Source organism: Stigmatopora argus, chromosome 10 (assembly GCF_051989625.1).
Source record: "Stigmatopora argus isolate UIUO_Sarg chromosome 10, RoL_Sarg_1.0, whole genome shotgun sequence".
Classification (NCBI taxonomy): domain Eukaryota; kingdom Metazoa; phylum Chordata; class Actinopteri; order Syngnathiformes; family Syngnathidae; genus Stigmatopora; species Stigmatopora argus.
In genome coordinates this window covers 13,313,576-13,336,026 of record NC_135396.1, presented here as the reverse complement: position 1 = coordinate 13,336,026, position 22,451 = coordinate 13,313,576, and the positions used below count along the sequence as shown (strand labels likewise).

Sequence of the window (22,451 nt, the reverse complement as noted above, 5' to 3'; positions counted from 1 at the left end):
GCCCCTAGCTGGCTGAGATGGGCTCCAGCACCCCTGCGACCTATGTGAGGATTAGCGGATTGGAGAATGAAAGACTGAAAAAGTTGTTGCATTATTCAAACAACACTAATAATATGCATCTCTTAAGAATGATTGATAATGACCTAATCAGTGTGCTGTGTTACACGTGTCTACCCGGATAAATCATCAATAGTGCTCTGAAAAATTAACCCAATTTCTTTAAATATGTCAGTCTCATTCCAAATATTCTTTCATTCAGCCTGCGACATGTAGTGTGAGACAGAACTAGCAAATACTTTACCATTCAATGGCACCTGTTCCCTCTACAACAAACGACATGCCATTGTTGACATTCATAAAGTCAAATATGAATGACATTTCAGTACTCAGGTTTTGTGTTACAATTTTATGTGTGTACAATAACATTATTATTAAAGGAATTTTATGCACTGTTCACTGAATTCAAAATGTTTGTTTTTGTATGGCATTCCACTGAATGTAATATTTTCTATGGTTAAGGCTCCCTCTAGGGTTGATTTTGTGCTCCTAAGAATGTTACTTCAGTTGCGCCTGTAAATCTTTCATTATATTATTCAGTGAAAACTACAAACCAGTGTGTATTCCTCCTATTCATATTAGAGGGCCATGCGTGTGAGGAGTCACTCTATGGAGACTGTGGTGGGATCGAATCGTCTCAGGAGCCCCGGTGGTGGAGGAGGTGTGCCAGCTAGTTTAAGTGGTGGAGCAATGCCACAAAGCACCAGTGAATGTACGAAGAGCACCTATAATGTGAGTATATATAACTTTGATTATTTTTACTCTATGTGGATATCGAAATATCCTAATACACATGTGTCAAAGGGGCGGCCCGGGGGCAAAATCTGTCCCGCCGCATCATTTTGAGTGCCGACTTTCTGTTTTAGGATCAAATTGAAATGAAGAGTATAGATGTATATTACATTTCCTGATTTTCCCCCTTTTAAATCAATAATTGTAATTTTTCATCATTTTTTTCTGTTTTTAGTTCAAAAATAATTTTATAAAATCTAAAAATATATTTAAAAAAGCTAAAATAAACATTGTTTTAGATCTATAAAAAACAGAATATTCAGGGCTTTTAATCCATTTATAAAAAAAATCTAAATATTATATCTAAAATGGTCTGGCCCACGTGAAATCAAGTTGACGTTAAAGCGGCCCGCGAACCAACCCGAGTCTGACACCCCTGTCCTAATACATCTAAAATGATAATCATATGATGATCGATATGAATCAAATATATTATAAACCATATACATTAAATGCAAAAACATAAAATTGACAAAATAAAATTAATTGTCTTAAAATGCACCTGGCTCCCAAATAAATGAAACAAACCATATGAATGTGTATAGTACTGTATATCAGACAAAGAATAAATGATCAATTGTAGGCCTTTTCTTTGCTGAGTTTGTGTTCATTCCTTGGTTGAAACAAAAGAGGAAACTTTTTATTTGATTGTAAATATCTGTCTGTTTTCCTTTTCTGTCTTATCCGCCCATTCGGGCTTGATGCTTATATTTGTTTTAATAAGTCAATAAAACTCAAAACTTTGAGTAAGCTCTTATAAACTTTCAGCCTCCAGCGTTATCAGCCAAATCTTCCTTAAAGAGCCCAGTGAAAAGGCGATCAGGTCTCTTCCCACGTCTCCACTCCAGCGTTGAAACACCGTCCGACAAATGCACTCGAAGGTTTGTCATCATTTCCCAGAGACCAGCATCTTCTCAAACAATTTGCTGATAGAGCCATTAATATCTGTTTGTATGTAGTGACCAAAAAGCTTCGGACATCTGCCCACTGTCCCAAGAAGTTAGGTCGGAGACATTATCCAACCCAAGCTCACCTGAGATTTGCCCCAACAAAGAGAGGTGAGCTACGTGCAATTTTTGTTAACAAGATGTAGTAGTACACTTTACCACATCTGATTCATGGTAAAGAGGTACAGAGCTCTCTCCCTGTGTATTATTTGGGTGTTTGGCATCTGAATTTTTTTTTGTTTAACCTTCTAAGACCCAAACTCTTGCAAGGCATGCATTTTTATTTAGGCTAATTGGGACCTGATGAGTGTAAAAACAAAAAAATATCTTTTTACATGATGTAGTTTCTGAGAAAAATGATGTCCACATCATAAGTGGACACCAGGCCCTTGTAGTCCAGAATTTAACATTGTACTCTTTGACAGCCAAAAATGTGTTGTCCACACGTGTGGATGCCAGGTCATAGGAGGTTAATTACTGTATTTTCCACACTATAAGGTGCTACTGAAAGACTTCAATTTTCTCAAAAGCATGCAGTGCGCCTATATGGATCAATATTGGTTAATCATGCAATGGAATTCCCTTTACCACAGCTATTAAGTTGTTTGTTATCATTTTTTTATCTCAATAGTATGGCATAGAGCTTTAACTTTGATATCACAGTATTTTTGGTTACCATATTGTCAAAATTGACTTTGAAACATGTCTTCTGTGGATAAGCTCAGAGGGTACCTGCCTCTCACTCTTTAACTTATCTATTACTTAACAAACCTTTCGCAGAGCTTTCATTAAGATGAAGGACAGCACAGGCAGCAGACAAAACATCTCTCGGTCTTCATCAAGCACCAGCAGCTTCAGCAGCATTACAGGAGATCCAGAAGCTTTGGAAGACATAGAGACAGTGAGTACAGCAATGTCCCTCAACTGCAATACACTTTTTCATAGTTTTACTAAAGGTTATTCCTGTGGCAATTTGTCAAAGTTCCACAGTGGAAAACCATGCATAGTTTTCTGGTAGGGAGCAAATAAAACTTTGCTGCAGAATTTTGGGGAATTTATAGCTTCAAGGTACAGTGGTACCTCCACATACTATCCTAATCCGTTCCGGGACTGAGTTCGTATGTCCAGCTTGTTGTAACTCGAGCGAACGTTTCCCATTGAAATGAACTAAAAACAAATTAATTCGTTCCAACTCTCTGAAAAAACACAAAAAACTGGATATTGGATTGGAAAAACATTTTTATTTGTTCTAATTCGCCATATATTTACAAAGTAATAAATAACGAGTGGTTTAATAGTACTAAAATGTGTTTAATATAACTAAAATTGGTGGATTTCGCGGAGGTTACACAGAGGGACAGAAAGAGAGGGGGGTTATCTTTCCACGATAACGCACTCGTAACGGAACAAACAAATTTTAATTAACTTGGATTAATATATACAGACACAATCAAACATACATTTAATGTAACTTTACACAAAACTGAATTCTAATTTTGTTTTAATCTTTTTTACCTTTATAACGGGTTGACTCCACCCGCACATTCAGCCAGAGTCTTCAAAACGAACGCATCAAGAGTTGTTTGTTTTTGCCTTCCCTTCAAAATATTTCGAAAATGACGCGCACAAATGTCATCACAATACGATAAAGCGAGACCACTTGCCAGCTTGTCAGGTGGCCTCTTTTTTACAAAATACAAAAACTCTTGCCACTTCGTTGTTACTTTCCTGGGTGATAATCAAGGCAAATGTCTTGATTAATTTCCACAGCGGCTTCCGAATTGGAACTATCTTTTATCCACAATAAAAGAAGGCTCTCCATCTCGTCATGAATGTCACTGCGCCGGTGGGAAATTATAGTTAGTCCTTTGGAAGGCCTCTTCTCCTTAATTGCGTCCTTCTGCTTAAGTATGGTGGATATGGTTGACGTATTGCCGAGCAAGCTCGGTGACACGAACACCACTCTCATATTTTTCAATTATTTCGCACTTAATGTTGATTGTCAACGGTCGCCTTTTCTTTGCAAAACTCTGCCGATCATTGTTGTTTACTTTGTTTGTAAATGTGTAGTATGCATTGACCAACGTGGGAAAAAAACCGGGGGGGGAAATGCAAAGCTCCGCCCCGTGCTCGTAGATATATTTTAAAAACGAAAAAGATGCGGCAAGACAGTGCCATGGCCACCTGGCTTGGTCGCATCTCGAAATTTTGATCGTATCTAGGGCGGATTATTCGATCGAAATTTTCATCGTATCTCGAGCATCTCGTAGGTAGAGCTGATCGTAGGTCGAGGTACCACTGTATATCTAATGTAGACATCTGCTTGTTTTAAATATCCTCAGCTTACTAATAATACATATATTTTGTCACTTAGGCCATCCATCCATCCATAGCATCATCCTCTGTATTTAGTCCTTTGATCAGCATCGACAGCCCAGTGTCTGGAACTCCCATCATCATGTGTCGCAGTGCCACAGGTAATCTCTGGACTAGAAGTATATCTGATTTGTACCTCTTTAACATGAGTTGTTAATTCATATTCCCCTGTCTCTGTGTTTTAGATGGGAAAAATAAGACATCACCAAGGTCCAACTTAAAATTCAAATTTGACAAAATGAGCCATTCGTCTTCAAATGTTAGTCTTTTATTTTCTTTCTTCCAAAACATTTGTGAGAATAAGATACACTGCATTATTAACTACTGTGAAGATGGATAGAAGTACTGCATCTGGCAGGGGTGCTCAATACGTCGATCGCGAGCTACTAGTCGATCGCTAAGGTACTATTGGTAAAGATCTCATGACAGTAAGATTTGATCTACGGATTGGATTTGTAATAAAATTCTGTGGGACCTGAGCTTGGAAACAGCGCTATCGCGAGTTCAAGCACGACCTTACTACCTGCCTACTCTATGTCGGGTCCTGCTGGCATCAGGTATATATATTCATCAGGATACATAACTAGTGAGCTCTGTCAGGGGCCAGGAAAAAAAGTATAGATCACGCAAAGTTGGCTCCTTGAAAAGTAGATATTTGAGCAAAAACGTTTGAGCACCCCTGGCGTATGGATACCTACCGTATTTATTCGAGTATAGTGCGCACCCCTGTATAACGCGCACCCATAATTTGTGACTAAAAATGTGTATAATTTTTGTAAAAAGTTTTTCTCAGCGAACACCATGGGTTGCACCAGTACTGGTCACTGGCAAATACTGAACACATAATCACCACAATCTGGTACGGAAACCTGGTAAAACAAACTCCTACCAATATGAACACATTTCTCAAATGGAATTTACAATTTTAAATCCCTAAAGTCTAATTCATCATCATAATATTTACCATTTTTCAAAGTCTGATTGATCATCATCAGATTCACCAAACAATTGATTCAATTCTTCTTGAGCAAAGATAGCGCTCCATATGCGGACTCGTTTCCCTGGAGCAACTTTTTTAACTTCTGCAGACTGTGACCGAGGTAGAGAATATGCAGAGTCACTCTTCCAAGCTTATCTGCACAGTTCCTCAGTAGTCTGGAGCCGAAGACAACAGTAGTGGTGACAACCAAATATATACTTACAGATATAAGAGGATGACCAAAAACATCAGCTATGATCCTCAATGACAGTCTCATTCCCCTCTGGAGCAAGATCCCAAATACTCAATGTAGAACATGATACTCATAAACAGGTGCTAGCCCCTGGCTGTTAATACCTCTTTTTTATTGGTTGACCAATACCATATTCTGCTGTTTGATTTACCTCATCATTTTCCAGAGAGCTGCTACAATCATTGATTGCTTGAACAGTGACAAGAAGTGAGAATTCAGCGGAAAGCAAAGATTTAATTGGGCCCTCACCCGATACGTTAAATTATTTCAAAATTGTTTCTTAATAGGTTTTATTTAGATTATAAAGAAGTTGAATAATTTTGTGATAAAATTGTGTAAATTATTCCTCTTTCATAATGGAAATTTTTCTCCACTTCTCTCTTTCAGTCGGAGTAACTCAATGACCAGACTTGAGAAGGTCCATACAGGCTGAAGGCACTTTCAAAATACAACAATTTCAAAACCAAAGCATTGTAGAACCACTTCGTGAAGCTATGAATGATCGATCCAGCGAGGCTAAGAAATCTACCGTATCCCCAAAATGTCTGGAAATACTTGTAGTGTACAGAGCAAAACTCTTTTTGGGTTATTATTGACAGTCTTTTAGCAGACCGAAAGTAGTCAATATTTTACCGATGTTCGGTGCATTTACTTGGTAGATTGTTCATATAACAATTAACAAACAAACCCTCGCCAGGTTGTAAAACTCCGATTGGTCGGACAATTTAGACCAGGGGTGGGCAAACTATTCCACAAAGGGCCGCAGTGGGTGCGGGTTTTCATTTCAACCCATTGAGAGGACACCTTTTCACCAATCCGGTGTCCTACAAGTGCAATCAGTGGATTGCAGTCAGGTGCTTCTTGTTTTCTGCAGGAATCTCATTGGTTAAACTGTCTGTGCTATATCGGTTGGAACAAAAACCTGCACCCACACCGGCCCTCCAGGACCGGTTTGCCCATGCCTGATTTAGACCCTGTCTAAAGTATTTTTTTTTAATCCAATTACAGTCTATGTTAGCTTAACACTGTACCTTGGCGTAATAGTAATATGTGAGTTTTTAAGGTATTTACTTTATAGCTTGTTAGCTGCTGGCCAGTTAGGAGCTTAAGTCTTTCCACACATTTCTAAATCAGGGGTGTCCAAACTGCTGCTGCCTGCGGCCCTGTTTTTATTGGCTCCCAGCAAATTATATTACAATGTCATTGAACAGCATATACATGAAGCTAAAGGTCAGCCTATATTCTGTTGCACTTCAGATTCAACACTAGATGGCAATTTCAATCTATCTAGCGGTCCATTATCAAGATTAATTATTATTTTATAGAAGGAAAATACATAAAATTAAAATGCAATGTTTGAACACAAAGACAATATGTCTTGATTTTTGCGGTGACCTCTACTAACTTAATCTTATTTTTCAAAAAGATGTTATAACTGTAAAGGTTAAACGGGTGGTTAATACTTGGAATACAAACATGCAAAGAAAAATTAAACAAAATAAGACTTAAGAATGGCATGTTTAAAATACACACAGAATGGAACAAATATAGCATTTTTAGTTTATGAAAATAAAGAAATTGCTCTCACAAATGTGAACCACTATGATGGTTGAGAGTAACATCCAACAACTTGGTCAAATATGTATGTACAGTGGTACCTCGACATACGATCTTAATCCGTTCCGGGACTGAGATCGTATGTTGAGCTTTTCGTAACTCGAGCGAACGTTTCCCATTGAAATGAACTAAAAACAAATTAATTTGTTCCAACCCTCTGAAAAAACACCAAAAACAGGATATTGGAATGGAAAAAATGTTTTATTTCTTCTAATTCGCCATCTATTAACAAAGTAACACATAACTAGTGGTTTAATAGTAATAAAATGTGTTTAATAGAACTAAAATTGGGCGGATTTCGCCGACGAGAGAGAGAGACGCACAGAGGGGGCAGGTTGGGGTTTCAGGGGGACTTTCCACGACAACGCACTCGTAACGGAACAAACTAATTTAAATTAACTTGGATTAATATATACAGACACACTCACACATACTTTTAATGTAACATTACACAAAACTGAATTCTATATATTTTTTTTTTTTTTACCTTCGTTCTGGGCGGGTTAGCTGTTTGCCACGCCTCCACCCTCACATTCGCTATCGATGGGGTGTTTGCTGTTGTATTCCCTTCAAAATATTCCGAAAATGGTGCACACAAATGTCCTCACAAGGATAACGCACGACCACTTGCCAACGAGAAGTAGTCTTGAATGAGCGATCGTGGAAGCTAACAGGCTAAGGAAGGAATAACAACCTACCCATGTATTGATTGTGGATAATGACGTTTTATTCTGAGAAAGGGTGCCATTGCCTATCGGTGTTGTGTGCAGGAGTATACTTCATTACCCAGAAAGCCCTCTTTTTGCCCACACATGCGCGTTGTGCGTTTCCTGGTCGATGCATAGGAGAAACTTGTCTGAATAAATCGTTCAGTGCTCGTAGAAATCTATTATACACGAAAGAGATGCAGCAAAAAAGACAGTGCGCTACAATGATAAACAGCTTCTCATGTCATGGCCACCTTGCTTGGTCGCATCTCAGAATTTTGATCGTATCTAGGGCAAATTATTCGATCGAAATTTTCATCGTACCTCGAGCATGTCGTAGGTAGAGCTGATCGTAGGTCGAGGTACCACTGTACTTATGTATGTAGGTGGGAAGATTTCAAGTGGGTCATTGCTTCCATTTTTCTGAAAGCCCCCCTCGGTGACAAGAAGTTTGTACACCCCTACTTAAAAATGTCTGGCAAGTGATTCTTATAAAATTAATACTCATCTACAGTTGTGAGTTAAGTCTAATGTGTAGAAATCTGTGTAGGTTTTGAGTTTGCAGTGTGTATGAAATTGTTGTTTGTCTTTTTTTTCACTTGCTTGCTGCTGGACTATAAATGCTGCTGGGATTTATTCGACCCAAATAATAACCTTTCTTTATTTTTCAGGAGTTAGAATTCCTGATTTCACATACTTTTGCCAAAAATGATTTGCAGTACTTGATACTGCATGGACAGTTCCCCAATATCTTATTTTCTAGCTATGAGAAAATATACATAGGTTTAAAGAGTTTTAACACTTCTTTTTTTTTCTCCAAAAGGCTGTTCTCCACTATATTAAACAAAGAAAAAAGTAGAATGCCTTCCATTGTGGCTCATGCACTGTACCTGTGTATGTGTATGATATATATGTTCCTCACATGACATGAAAAAGGCCGAATCGCTAAACCTGTTTTGGCAAACACACACTGAATTGAAATCAAAGTTATTATTTGTTGTTGTTGTTGTATTTTTGCTTTATTTGTGAAGGCTCTCAAAAGATGTGTAGTGTAAAGGTAGTTGCTTACATTGCTTACAAGGCAAGACTAAAATGCTGCAAAGGGGGAATCAATGAGTCAAAAGGGAGAGAGGAAAAAAGACTGATTCAAATCGCTAAACCATTGGATGGCTGTTTTAAAAAGAAAAATGTTCTTTTGACTGAATTAACTCTCGAAATAACATTTATTTAGGTGTAAGAGTTGGAAGGGATGTTCTGAATTATTAGCTAAAGAAAAGAAAGCCTCGACAAATATAATGTTAGAAAAATAGTATTGTTATTTAATTTACAGCAGCCTAATTGCCCTGGAACTTTTCTCTGTCATTGTACGTAATTTATTAAATGATGCATTTTTTTTAGCATTGCAAAAAAGGTACACATGCAAATGAAATCATGAGAATAAATGTATGAATTTGAAAGCTAATAAATATGTAAATGTATATTTCGTTACTGTGCAACAGGAAATTTATTCGACAAATAAAATGTTGTATTTTGTGTCAGTTTTGTATTTGGATTCTTTCCTTTCCAAAAGATGTTAAGACACAGCACAATGTAATAAACATTCATACATATATTATTTAAAAAAATGACCAAACATTAATAAGGGGGGCAAGTGGCCAAAGTTTGACACGTATGTGATTGACAGACGGCTCGGACACACCAATGGAATCCTACCACGAACAGGAAAAGTCAATTTTAAAGATTTATTTTATGTAGTTATTCTTTTTTTCTGTCATTCACAGTTATCAGGCTGTTAAGTGCAGTCTTTGATTTTGCACAATCCATAAATTTTAATTTTAATTTGGGTTTATAGGATCTATATTAAATGTTTCCGCCCACTTGCAAAACATGCACTGTACTATTGAGTGAGCAAAAGAGAATGCTCCGCCCACTCGTTGACGTTGACGCACCGTGGTTGTCTGACGTCAACTAAGAACACCGGCATTTGTTGTATTTTATGTCATTTACCATTCATACACAACGTTTGTTCAAGTCAAAGAAGATATGGAAGTTGGTAGGTGTACTGCCTATTAATCATGCTTCCGTGTATTTTGTATTATTATTATTTTTAAGTTGATTGGCTGTCTGCTTGACAGCTGCAACGTGACAACTAGGGAAGCTAATGGGCTACGTTAGCATTCTTCAAGCTAGCTTGTTGATTAAACACAGCGGCTTTGTCCCGGATGGTTTCGCAGCTATGTACTCATAAAAAAAGCCCTTCTTTAGTTGGAAACATTCGAAGACAAGGACTGTTGAAAGTAGCGTTAATTCTTTCTAGTGGCGTTTTGTAGATGCTAGGAGCTGTCCAATGTGTGTGCCACGGATGGACGAAATCATTCTGTGTGAACATGCATCTCAAACGTGCGAGACGCTGCTAATGTGTGAAAACATTTTTTTAATCGCTCAGTTAGTCCCACTGTCCCAGTAAACCCATCGTGATTTTGCTCAATTAGTTTAAGAAGATTGCTCCGGTTTTTCCACTCAGCTAGTTCATGTGGATTTACTCTTACTGAGCTGGAGTACACTGGTTTTCTCCCAACGGGTGAAGATTCTTCTTGCAAAATCCTATCCTAGTGTTTAGGTTTTTATCTCCATACCATTCAATGAATACATAATGCTTGATGCTTGTCCCGGTTTTGGGGATGTCTCATCTCATTTTCTGAACCGCTTTATCCTCATAAAGCAGGGGTCGGGAACCTTTTTGACAGAGAGAGCCATAAACAATTCCTATTTTCTAATGTTATTTTTTGAGAACCATTCTCAGAATTGAAAAGTAAAAATACATGAAAATGTGTGATTTATTTTTTGGTCATTTCACCACTTTTGAAGTACAAAAAGTCTCCAAATTCTCTTGACAACATTGTTATGCTATCATGCATGCAGAAGAGTAATAAAAAACAAAATTATGATTAAAGTGGTGGTAGAGGTAGTGTCAACCCCACAGTGACGCTCTATTAGTGCGTTCGGGACTCAGCTTTCTCACCAGTGATTTACCTATTTTACCTCACAGGTTAGTGGAGAGCCATATGCACCCATGGAAAGAGCCACATATGGCTCCCGAGCCATAGGTTCCCTACCCCTGTCATAAAGGGTTGCGGGGGGTGCTGGAGCCAATCCCAGCTGTCTCCGGGCCAGAGGCAGGGGACACCCAGCCGATCGCAGGGCACAGGGAGACAAACAACCATTCACGCTCACACTCATACCTAGAAGGAATCTAGAGTGTCCAATCAGCCTACCATGTATGTCTTTGGAATTTGGGAGGACACCGGAGTACCTGGAGAAAACCCACCCAGGCCCAGAGAGAACATGCAAACTCTACACAGGTGCTCCGTCCTGGATTTGAACCCAGGTCCCCTGACTGTGAGGCCAACGCGCTAACCACTCGCTCCGCCGGGCCGCCCCTTGCCAAATCTGTCTTTCATTTTTTTAATGAATCTTCACATCATAAGTGTCTGCAAAATTTATTTTAACATTGAATAGGAAATTAAAAGTTTGATAAATGGTCAGTAAATATTTTTGAAATATTAAGAAATGTACGCTCTTATAGTATTGCTGCCTGCCATGTTAATTCCCTCCAGAAAATAGCATGTTCTTTAATGTCTCTTTTTAGTATGTCACTCATGGACTCTATCTTCTGTTGCCACTCTCCAGGTCTAAGTCGGGAAAAGGTTGCCACCTTTCTAAAGAACCTTCAAGCAGAACCCCGCTACCTGTTAGCCCAGAATGTGTCAACATGCACCGACCCATTGGAGGTTTGCCTACACCGGAAGACTGTCCAGGATACGATGCATGTTTTTGAGCATGCTATCCCCACAGAGGGAAAGCCTGTCACTAACCAAAAAAATTCAGGTACTTATTCAATTACATTCTCATCTGAATTACTTCTTACTATTCACAAAAAGGAATAAAAATTCAGTAATCCTTGTCAGATATCTTTGATGGGCATAATTCCAGCAGAGGCCAAGGCAAAGTACCTTGGAATAATTACTATGAATATTTAATAACAAAAAAGTGAACAAAACAGGCTCCAATTCTAGATAGGTGTAACTTCTTGATTCTTTTTTTTCTTCTTTTTTTATTATGATGTTCTTGGTTAAAATACAATAGTTAGATCTAAGTGTCTTTATTCAGAAAGAATCTCCAGAAATGACACCTTTCCATATCATGCTGTTAAAGCCACTTATTCATTTTAATATAAAAGCCTTTAGAAAAAAAAAAATATTTTATTTTTCCTTTCTTACTACTTTCTAGAGAACATTTTAGGAATTGTTGTTTTTCTTTTCCATTTCTTTCTATTCATGAAATTTGGTAAGTATAGATCATATTTTTTGTTTAATTCGAAAATCAGAGATCACCTCATATCAAAAAAATCCCTCAATGTTGCAGATGGTAACAATTGAATTAATTTTATCTTGGTGAAGTCATCCACCAAATAATCCGTGTTGAAAGATCCACTAGATTAGTTTGCTTATCAAATGTTTCTTGAACTGACTCTCGGTAAAATAAAATAAAGTTCACCAAAAAACAATACCTTTTTGTCCTAAAGGGCAAACAATGATTTATCATACGGTATATCACCAGCATACCAACAGATATAAGTAACATATGAATCTATAGAAAGTAAAATATTCTAAATAAGAAATATCTCAACAGAATAGACTATACTGATAGTGATGAAAAATGTACAGGCTCCAGCACCCCGTGGTCACAACAAAGATAAGTGGTGTTGAAAATAAATAAATGAACGAATCAACTATAATGGTTTTGGATCCAACTTAGAGCTTAAAGCTTTATAAATGTTTGTGAATGTTTGATTTAACTTTGCTACATTGTTTTCATTATTATGAGTGTTTTAAAAGATAACCATCTACCAGAAAACTTGAAACCCAATAAATCGCATACTCTTAGTGTGAAGCATGTTCGTCAGGATGTGGAGCCAAAGGAATGCTAAAACTCAATACACTTTATTCATCACAATTTTCAACTTACAAGTGTAGAATGACACAAAAATATGTACTTAGCCCTCCTAAATTTGACACATAACTGACATTAGCTTTTTTTTTCAATAACTGGTGTTTGCATATTTTAGTCTTTCAGATTTTTGCAATGCCAGAGATTAGTTTCCACTTTACTCAGTAGCCTATATATACACCTCCATATGAGGGTCTATAAATCAGCCCCCAAACAACCCACCTTCCCTACAAACGCACCCCCCACAGACACACACCCAGAGAAACATTTTTCTAAGATCAAATCCAAAAAATTTCAAATCTGTGTACATCAACATGACTACATTTTCACTGCAATTCATTTATTGTAAATTATGAAGTTGTGTTATTGGATTTTATTTTAAGATCATACCCAAATTAACATGACTGTATATTTCTCTCATAACTAGGCAGATGCTGGATCTTTTCATGTCTCAATGTCATGCGACTTCCCTTCATGAAGAAGTTTAACATAGAGGAATTTGAGTTTAGTCAGACCTACCTCTTTTTCTGGGATAAGGTGAGATTTTTAAGACATGCATGTCTATTTTCTCAACATTATCAAAAGATAGTTCACTTTCTCGGTAAGCTTTTTTTTATATAGATAATGCTAACACACTCCTATTTACTTGGACAGATTGAGCGGTCGTACTACTTTCTCCATGCCTTTGTCGAGACCGCACAGAAGAAACAGCCAATGGATGGGCGGCTGCTACAATTCCTTCTCTCCAATCCAGCCAACGATGGAGGACAGTGGGATATGTTGGTCAATCTCATTGGTTAGTTGTATTGTCAAAGAATTATTTTACATAATTATATTGGAGCAATTGTAACTTGTATTAACTTGATATTATTTTGTTCTCTATCCAGAAAAGTATGGTGTAATACCAAAGAAATGCTTCCCAGAGGCAAACAGCTCAGAGGACTCCCGCAAAATGAATGGCCTTCTCAATCATAAGGTTTGCATTTCTTCAGTTGAAGAACAATCAATTATTCCTGAAATTCTTTTGAAACCTCTTAATTTTGTGTATTTACACCTAACAGCTAAGAGAATACTGCTTCAAACTGAGGAGTTTGGTGGACAATGATGTACCTCAATCGGAAATCTCCGACACCATCAACACCATGATAGAGGAGGTATAAACTCGATACAAAATTATGAACAAAACACTTTTGTTCATCATTCCCATTTTTCATGACCTAAACTCTAAAGCAGGAGACTAAAATAGACTGGAAAGGCCGATCGAGCGCAGAGAGTTGTACCTATGACGTTCCGTATTACAAGCAGCACCTGACCGCGACTACTTATTTATTTATTGGACTAGTTATATACTTATTTCTGCACTATGCGGTGAATGCTTTAAATCTAATTATACTTGTATAATGACAATAAAATCATTCAATTTAATTCAACTGATTATACTTTTAAGGCACCAGCTTGTTGATAATGTGTTTGCTTGATTGGTTGGGATGAAAATCTGCACTCACTGTGGCCCTTTGTGGAAGAGATTGGACAGCCCTAATCTAAAAATTTACAGGCAATGTTTCCCAGATATTGTTCACATTTCTTTCTAAATCTGTGTTAGTGAACGTTTCTCTTTATGAGATAATCCGTCCCATTTCAGAGTTGTTACATACAGCATCAAGATACAAATTAGACGACAGGATTAATTCACTGTGGTCTTTTGGGCGTGTTTTAGTTCCTGTTTTTTGCCTTTATTATTGAAGATGCTGCCTACTTCTATTTTTGTCTCTTCCTTTTTCGATATGGTATGATAGAGAATGACTAGTGTGAGGGTATGCCAATAAAATTCCTTGAATACAGCAGCCCTATTTTATTCTCATCACAGCATTTTTCATATCAGCCAGTAGAGGGGGCAGTTAGATAATAGTTCACTCAGAGTAGTGTGGTTGGCAGTCAGAAGTCAATTCTGAAAATACTTAGGGTGGGCTGTCAGAAGTCATTTTGAAAATACGAACACATCGTCTCCAAAAAGTCTGATGTATTGTATACATTGATTTTCGATGCCGCATTAGAGTCTGCCATTGGTGTTGCTCAGCTGTGTTCACAAAAACTAGTGCTTCCAGCTTGATGTATTTTGTTACTCAGATGTGTACCAATTGTTTGAGGTAAAAAAGAAAAAGGTCTGGAAATTGCTTAAACCTTTTTCATGTAGTAAGTCTGTTTTTATATGTAGGAGCAGTCAGTCAATCAGGCTCCCATTGAGAGTTGTTCACAGCACACTGTCCTGTTAAGCAGCCTTTGTTGATGCCTTTGTTGTTGTGATCCACTGCTGGCTTGTTCCTTGTTCAAACAAGCACACACACACCTTGTATAAAAAGCAAAAGTTGCAGAAACAGTGGTGCTTGTCTGGTGAGGTTAGCCTGATTGTAGTCAGTGTTTGTCCACCTGGAAGTGGTTTATTTTATGAAACTTTTCACTCAAGGCCAGATGCAATGGAGGATTTGCTCATGTTAAAAGAATGAGTTGGAAATCACAGTTTTAGTTCAAATACATGCAATATAGCAGCATTTTGTGTATTTTGATTATTTAGTTAACATTGCGGCAGTGTGATACACAAATAATAAACATGCTGTGAACTTTTCCGTGACAAAAGAATTTTCCCCCCTTCCTGATTTCAGTTTTTTTTTTCATAAATATTTGCTTGCAAAGTTTTAATTCCATCAACCCAAAATTATTTCACACTCAGACAACCCAAGCCGACATTCAAGCTCAAAATGATGAGTCTTTTTACCTGGGATGGGATACACACCTATCTGAAACTCTGATGAACTAATTGCCCCAATAACCTATTTGGGGGTGTTCTAGCATGACCACATCACAATATCTCTAAATCATCATAACATTTCCTAATTTCTTGACATGAGAGTTCCAAGTGAGTGCATATTCCTCACAGGAGGTTGAAAAAGCCAGATTAAGAGACAGCTGTGTTCAAGTAATCCTTTTTTTGTGCACAATTTTTTTTTTTTAAACAGGAAGACACATATGAAGAAAGATTAGGTGGTCAAATAGGATAATGAGAGAATGACTGTAGGGATTGTTAAAAGGAAAATTAAGATAAACTGGGTGGGATTAGTATCTTTAATGGACATCAAGTATTTGCTGGTTCATAACCCCATTTTGAAGATATTTTGTATCAACGTGATTGAAATATGATCCAAAAAAGATTTGAAAGCATCCTTCTACTGCAAACACATAGGCAACTTATTTTCCACCATTCAAAAATGTGACATTGCTGCTTAATTGATGGTTTGATTTTGGGTTGGCAGGTGTTCCGGGTGGTTAGCGTTTGTCTTGGCAGCCCACCTGAGACCATCTGTTGGGAGTACAGGGATAAGGATAAGAACTTCCATCGTGTGGGACCTATCACACCCCAAGAGTTTTACAAAGTGCATGTAAAACCCCTTTACAACATGGAGGACAAAGTATGTTGGATTATAATGGGGATACCATTTTGTTTTTGCAATACTATCTATCGGGGTGTGTTCATACTGCTTTGTTGATATCAGATATGCCTTGTGAATGACCCTCGACCCCAAAACACTTTCGAGAAACTGTACAGTGTGGAGTACCTCGGTAATATGGTTGAAGGCCGTAAGACACTTTACAACAATCAGCCCATCCAGCTTCTGAAAAAGGCTGCAGCAGATTCAATCAAGGAGGGAGAAGTAAGTTGAAAAGAGTCATCAAGTGTACAGTAATTTTCTTGTTTTAAGCATGGCTCCTGTTTCTTTTCAGGCTGTATGGTTTGGCTGTGACGTTGAAAAACATTTCCACGGCAAGCTGGGCATTAGCGACTTGAATGTGTGAGTTTTTTCTTGATATGTACTATATCGATCCCAGGTCAGTCCTCACTGTGTGGAGTTTGTATGTTCTCCCCGGGCTTGCGTGGGTTGTCTCCCGGTATACCGGTTTCCTCCCACAACCCAAAAGCATGCATGGAGCTGGATGCTGGTTGAATACTCTAAATTGCTCCTAGGTATGAGTGTCAGTGTGAATGGTTGTTCGTCTCCTTTTGCCGTGCGATTGGCTGGCCACTATTTCAGGGTATGCCCGCCTGGTGCCTGAAGTCAGTTGGGATAGGCTTCAGCACCTCCGCGAGGATAAGCGTAGGTACAGAAAATTAATGAATGAATAACATACTCAATTAGACTTTTCCATGGTTTGCCCTCCCCCTAAAAAGAGAATAAAATGAAATAAAATCATACATTTCTATATTTTTACTTTTTAATAACCAAATAAATTATCCACATGTCTCGAACAATAAGTATACAGTGGTCTTCTGTAAGTAGACTGATGACCCCAGCATAGAAATCCATTCTTACAGAACATTTACAATTCCTCGTCTTTTTAAGTATTTTAATTATAAGGAAAAATAAAGGATTATTTGCTACTAAGAAAGATAAAAATTGGGACATTTTTTAGTTCAACAATGTCTAAACCATTCTAATATCAAAATAGTTATTGATTAATTTGATACTTGTGTAATTAATTGTCAATAAGTTTATTAATCATGGCAGCTCTAGTTTGTGGACATAATGGCCCTCCGAAGGAAACCAAAACTACAATGTGGTACGCAAACAAGTTAGTTTTTATATTCAGGACCTACTCATTTTCTATTGATGCGCGCAATGCGGTGCTCGTGGGAGGAAATCCAATGTCCGGCCGTTTTGTTCGCCCAGAGAGTTCTCTATTTTCGCATAAAGCTGACGCCTGATGCTTGCCTCTTCTACAGGGCCATTTTTCTTCTTTGAGTTAAGTGGCGGTCCACTCTGTTCTGCCTGCACGTTTCCGTTGAACTTTTTATGACCATTTTTTATTTGGATACTTAATATAAAATACCATGATATACTGAAGCTGCAAATATTGAAGCCGCAAAATGGTGAAGGAGGACAGTATTGATTGCATGTAGCCATAGCCATTGCTTAAAAGGATTTATAATTTGTGACACTCTGGAAATTGGTTGGGCAAAATATTTCAGCCAAAACTTAAAATGTGGTTTCGCTATTGGTACTCTTTTTTTAACCTAAAAAAAAGGGTATTAAACAGAATGCTTTAATGACATAAGCAAAAAATTGAAAATTTGTATTCTGTCTTTAGGTTTAGATATTATTAGTCAAGATGAGCATCCCTTGATGTAATTTCAAAATTATGTTTGTGAATATGCAGCTTCAACTACGAGCTGGTGTTTGGCATTTCAGTGCGGAACCTCACTAAGGCAGAGCGTCTAGTATGTGGAGACTCTCTCATGACCCATGCTATGATCCTTACTGCTGTGACGGATAAGGTAGGCATCCAAAAATGCATTGATGAGGGTGAAGGTGCCTGGTCTGGAGACATTCCTCTTTTTTAGATCTATACCGTTTTGGCCCAAATATAAGACGACCCCAATTATAAGACGATGCCCTCCTTTTCAAAACTCAAGTTTGAAAAAAGACTTTTTGAACACCACATTCAATTTTTATACACAAAATAATGACGGTACATCTGAAACAAATGATTCTAACAATATATTCGAGAGAAAAAGCATGTTATTTTGCCTCATTTATAACGTGCAAAAACTGTCTCACATCTTGATATCTGAACATTTAAATATGTAAACTAAAGTGCAATCACATTTGTAAATGAATGGCTTCTGGTTTTTAAAAATGTAAATTAACCAATCTATGGTGTTTAAAGAAATGAATAAAAAAATTGCAATAACTGCATTTACTCGAGTTCTGCACCTAGGAGGACCTAATCTAGACTAATGTCTCATCTTGTACTTGCAGTAAAACTCCATAGGCTGCTAACCACTTTAGTCACTTTTTGTACCTGACTTCTTATTTATGAGACCACTTATTCATGTTGACTACTTATTCATGTTGACTACGTATCTAATTTGATTGCTTATATATGTTGATTATTTATTATGTTGACTACCTATCTAATTTGATTGCTTATATATTATGTTGATTATTTATTATGTTGAGTACTTTTTTATTTATTACTTATTTATTTATTATTTATGTGTGAATTTCATAGTGAAGCTTTAAATTTAATTATACTTGTATAATAACAATTCAATTAACCATCAGTGTTCAGCATTCATTTTAAAGGTATCTGGCGCCATCTAATGTCGTGAATGGGTACAATGTCTAGACCCCGATTTTAAGACGACCGACACTTTTTCAGTCTTATTTCAATGCAAAAAACATCGTCTTATATTTGGGCCAATGCGGTATATATTTTGCATTCAACTGACCAGCAGATGTCAAAACACTTTCTTACTTCTGCATTCTAATCTCAAACTTGTCTGTAATCGCTTTTTCTGATCCGCTCAGGATGGAAAAGAGGGCTTTGAAAAGTGGAGAGTGGAGAACTCCTGGGGAGATGACCGTGGAAACAAAGGTAACAATTTGGGCAGCCACAAAGTGACGGTCATGTTCAAGGTTGGCCTGCTGTGAGCATCCAAGGGTTTTTCCAGACTTAGCTGTGGGATTCTGTTTGCATGTAAATGCAAAACAGAATGTTTGGTCATACATATGCACTGCAAATTGAATGATACCCAACTTTAAAACTAGAAGCCTCTGCTGAAAAGGTCACCAAAAACTTCAGCAATTATTCAAATTATTTTTAAAGGAGTCTTTGTAAGAAAGATGCTCACAAGAACTCTTTTTGTGACTGTCATCCTTTTTGTCTATTGGGTCAGCATTCTACTAGAAATGTATCGAAGAGCATTTCAGTTCATGCATCATCAGGCAAGATACATATACAGTGTAGCGGTAGATCAAGGAGGAGAAAGACACTGACATTATTTGTCTGATTCCACAAACCAGTGACTTTCATAAACATTGGAAGATGAAGAAAGACACTCCAGCCATTCTTTCTGCAGTCCAAATAGTATATCGATGAAAGCACTTTTGAGTGAAGTTTAACAAAGGCTAAAGGGGCAAGCGAATATATGGAAGTTTGGGTTCAAAACATGCATGAAAAAGACAAAAAGATGGTACAGTACTGGCCACATTTTACAGATAGTATACATTGAGGGAGTGTGAAATCAAAGGCAGACTAATGTCTGGAAGAAAGTCAAAGAATATATAAGATGTTAAGGCTATGCAGTGAGTGTATGTGGTTGACATCCACCTTAAGGCCTTTTAATCATCCTTTTAAGCCTTCAGAGTCTCACAGGAGAAATTTAACCTTGTGTTTTCCATATTCATAGTTTCACATCTGCAACTAATTACACTTTTGCATATTTTTGGAGCAAACCTCAACAAAGAGTTGTTTTCATAATAAATTTCAATTAGATGGGACCCTAGCTTTAGCTGTGTTCTTTACTCCGTGTTATAGATTACTGGTGGGGTTGGGGCTGCATTTTATGCAACAGACTCGAATTGCCCTCACTTAACTGTATCTCAAAAGAATTGAGAATAGAGCAAAATAATGACATCTTTGTAAACACAAGACGTCTGTTTAAATTTACAGAAACCAAAAATGCATTTTGGAACAAGTGTAGAATTTTTTGAGAATAGAGTGGAGACGATGAATATTATCACTAACTGCTGTAGAGAACAAATGCCACCATTTCCAATATAAGCACAGCATACATGGCAACCATACACTATCTGTCCCAACTCTATCTCTGTCACAAAGAAACCTACAATCATTTAGTATTGGGAATGTCGGTGCGAACATTACCAGGTACATTGGTATGAAAATACAAGAGGTAATTGCCAAGTGTTTCTTTTATAATTCATCAGTTGTATGGTTTAGCTATTTCAATAAAATATGCCATATGGCACCACTCGATGGTGCATTGGTTCTTTCGCCTGAATTTGGTACGTTGAAGTAGTTTTTGCAGTATGATAGGCAGAGTAATTGCAACATGTTGGAACCTCATACAATTATTCAAGTTCTTAGTTTTATGGTAGCACGATGGCTTCCACAGCCTCTCCTTTGGTCTGCCTGTGTGTGTATACACAGTTGGCCTTTCCTCATATCAAGTAATGACATCCAGCACAATGCCACCCAGCATGCGGGTTCACGTCGAAGACAACTAAAGCAACTATGTCAACTATGAGTTGCGTACTTGGAAGGACACTACAAAACACAACTTTGATAGATTGTTTTGAATCGCCATTGTCTTGCACTCACTAATGCTGCTGGAATGCTGCATCAGGGATCCTTGATCAGGCCAACACCTCTCTATCAAGCTCTAGAATTTAGAAACGTAGGATTCATTGACCTCTTTCTGTGCCCTGCAATTGGCTGGCCACAAACTCAAGGTGTCCCCTGCCCATAATTGGCTGGCATAGGCTCCAGCACCCCTGTGGCCCCATGACCGGACATTTCGTCGAAAGACGTTTGGTCCCCGGACGTTTGGTCCCCGGACGTTTGGTCGACCGGACATTTGGTAGAACGGACGTTTGGTCGCTGTCAAATCATGACAGAGTTTACTGTTGATATTTTGATATTAGATATTTAGATATTAAACTCTCTCTCATGATTATAATTTTGAGAGCTGGTTTCAACAGTAGCAACCCGGCGACCAAACGTCCGTTCTACCAAACGTCCGTTCTACCAAACGTCCGGTCGACCAAACGTCCGGTCGACCAAACGTCCGGGGACCAAACGTCCTTCGACGAAACGTCCGAGTACCCTGTGGCCCTTGTGAGGATATGCGGTGCAGAAAATGAATCAATTCTTCCTGAATTGGTTTTGTTTTTCAAATTGGTATTTTTTTTCTAATGTCACAAAAAAGTCTGTGGGCTCCTTGTGCAGTTTATTTAATTTGACTCTTTTTCCAGTTCTTTGTCCGAGATTGCCCCCTTGACCCCTAAAGGGATTTAACTCATTGGCTATCACTAACAACATATACACATCGACATCAAATCAATTTTATCTGAGAGTCAGTGCCATTGTCAGCAATAGATGTGCAATGTATTTCAATTTAGAGGGCTAGCACTGCAAGAAAAGAAATGCAACTGATAAATTAACAGGTGTCATTTTTGTATGCTTGTTTTTTTTTTTATTTCTTTTAGGTTACCTCATCATGACAGATGACTGGTTCTCAGAGTATGTGTATGAGGTGGTGGTGGATAAGAAATACCTCTCCAATGATGTTCTGGAAGTAATGAATCAAGAGCCTTTTATACTTCCTGCCTGGGACCCCATGGGATCACTGGCCTAAGTGTGGACACCCATGTTTTTAATCTTGTCCTCCTTTGCTTTTATGAGCTACTTTAATTTTTTTATTTTCTTTAACCAAGATGATTTCACATTTTTTTACCATGTGAACTATAACCTATTGAGCTCACTTTATAATATTTGGAAGAAAGGAAGGTTTTTAAAAAAATCAATTAAAAAAAATTAATTCAATTAACAATAAATTAATAAAGCCCCAGATTAAATGCATGCAAACCCTTGTGTATCTGGGAATATGGTTGTGTTTACATGTAAAAATCACGAAAATAATGTCCAATTATCACCTGTGTCATTGTTAGAAGTCCCATGATATGCAACTCGGTTACGTTACATTTCTAAAGAGACCCACGTTAGTCCTCCTGTATCCAGAGAAGGCATCCCAGCTAAAGTACCCTAACTGCAGAACATCCAGTCGTAAGTACACCACCTTGCCCTCACACTGTCTTCCCCACTAAAGCATCAATGATACATTAAAACCGGTGCAATGA

General features: G+C 37.7%; 2 protein-coding genes across 9 annotated transcripts in view; both read left to right on the top strand.

Moving 5' to 3' along the window:
* The window catches only part of rap1gap2a (RAP1 GTPase activating protein 2a), a 63,493-nt gene extending 54,227 nt beyond the window's left edge, over positions 1-9,266 (top strand). For all 8 annotated transcript variants that reach the window (XM_077611159.1, XM_077611160.1, XM_077611158.1 and 5 more), the window contains 7 exons: positions 640-789; positions 1,618-1,730; positions 1,809-1,907; positions 2,577-2,697; positions 4,171-4,273; positions 4,358-4,431; positions 5,792-9,266. In XM_077611159.1, the coding sequence (XP_077467285.1) occupies positions 640-789; positions 1,618-1,730; positions 1,809-1,907; positions 2,577-2,697; positions 4,171-4,273; positions 4,358-4,431; positions 5,792-5,800 (669 nt within the window). In that variant the 3' untranslated portion in view covers positions 5,801-9,266. The remainder of the gene's footprint in view (positions 1-639; positions 790-1,617; positions 1,731-1,808; positions 1,908-2,576; positions 2,698-4,170; positions 4,274-4,357; positions 4,432-5,791) is intronic.
* A 366-nt stretch (positions 9,267-9,632) lies between these two features.
* On the top strand, positions 9,633-22,451 carry blmh (bleomycin hydrolase). Its single transcript, XM_077612215.1, has 12 exons — positions 9,633-9,781; positions 11,419-11,616; positions 13,166-13,275; positions 13,393-13,534; positions 13,626-13,714; positions 13,800-13,892; positions 16,047-16,202; positions 16,287-16,445; positions 16,516-16,583; positions 17,947-18,064; positions 19,101-19,167; positions 21,801-22,451. Exons 1-12 carry the CDS (start codon positions 9,772-9,774, stop codon positions 21,947-21,949), a joined length of 1,359 nt encoding a protein of 452 aa, XP_077468341.1. The 5' UTR covers positions 9,633-9,771; the 3' UTR covers positions 21,950-22,451.

Bases quoted from the DNA above. Each gene is read 5' to 3' on its own strand.
- blmh (XM_077612215.1), top strand. The intron at 16,203-16,286 runs GTATGTTGGATT...TGTTGATATCAG, and splicing joins TTTACAACATGGAGGACAAA to ATATGCCTTGTGAATGACCC. The intron at 19,168-21,800 runs GTAACAATTTGG...TATTTCTTTTAG, and splicing joins AGATGACCGTGGAAACAAAG to GTTACCTCATCATGACAGAT.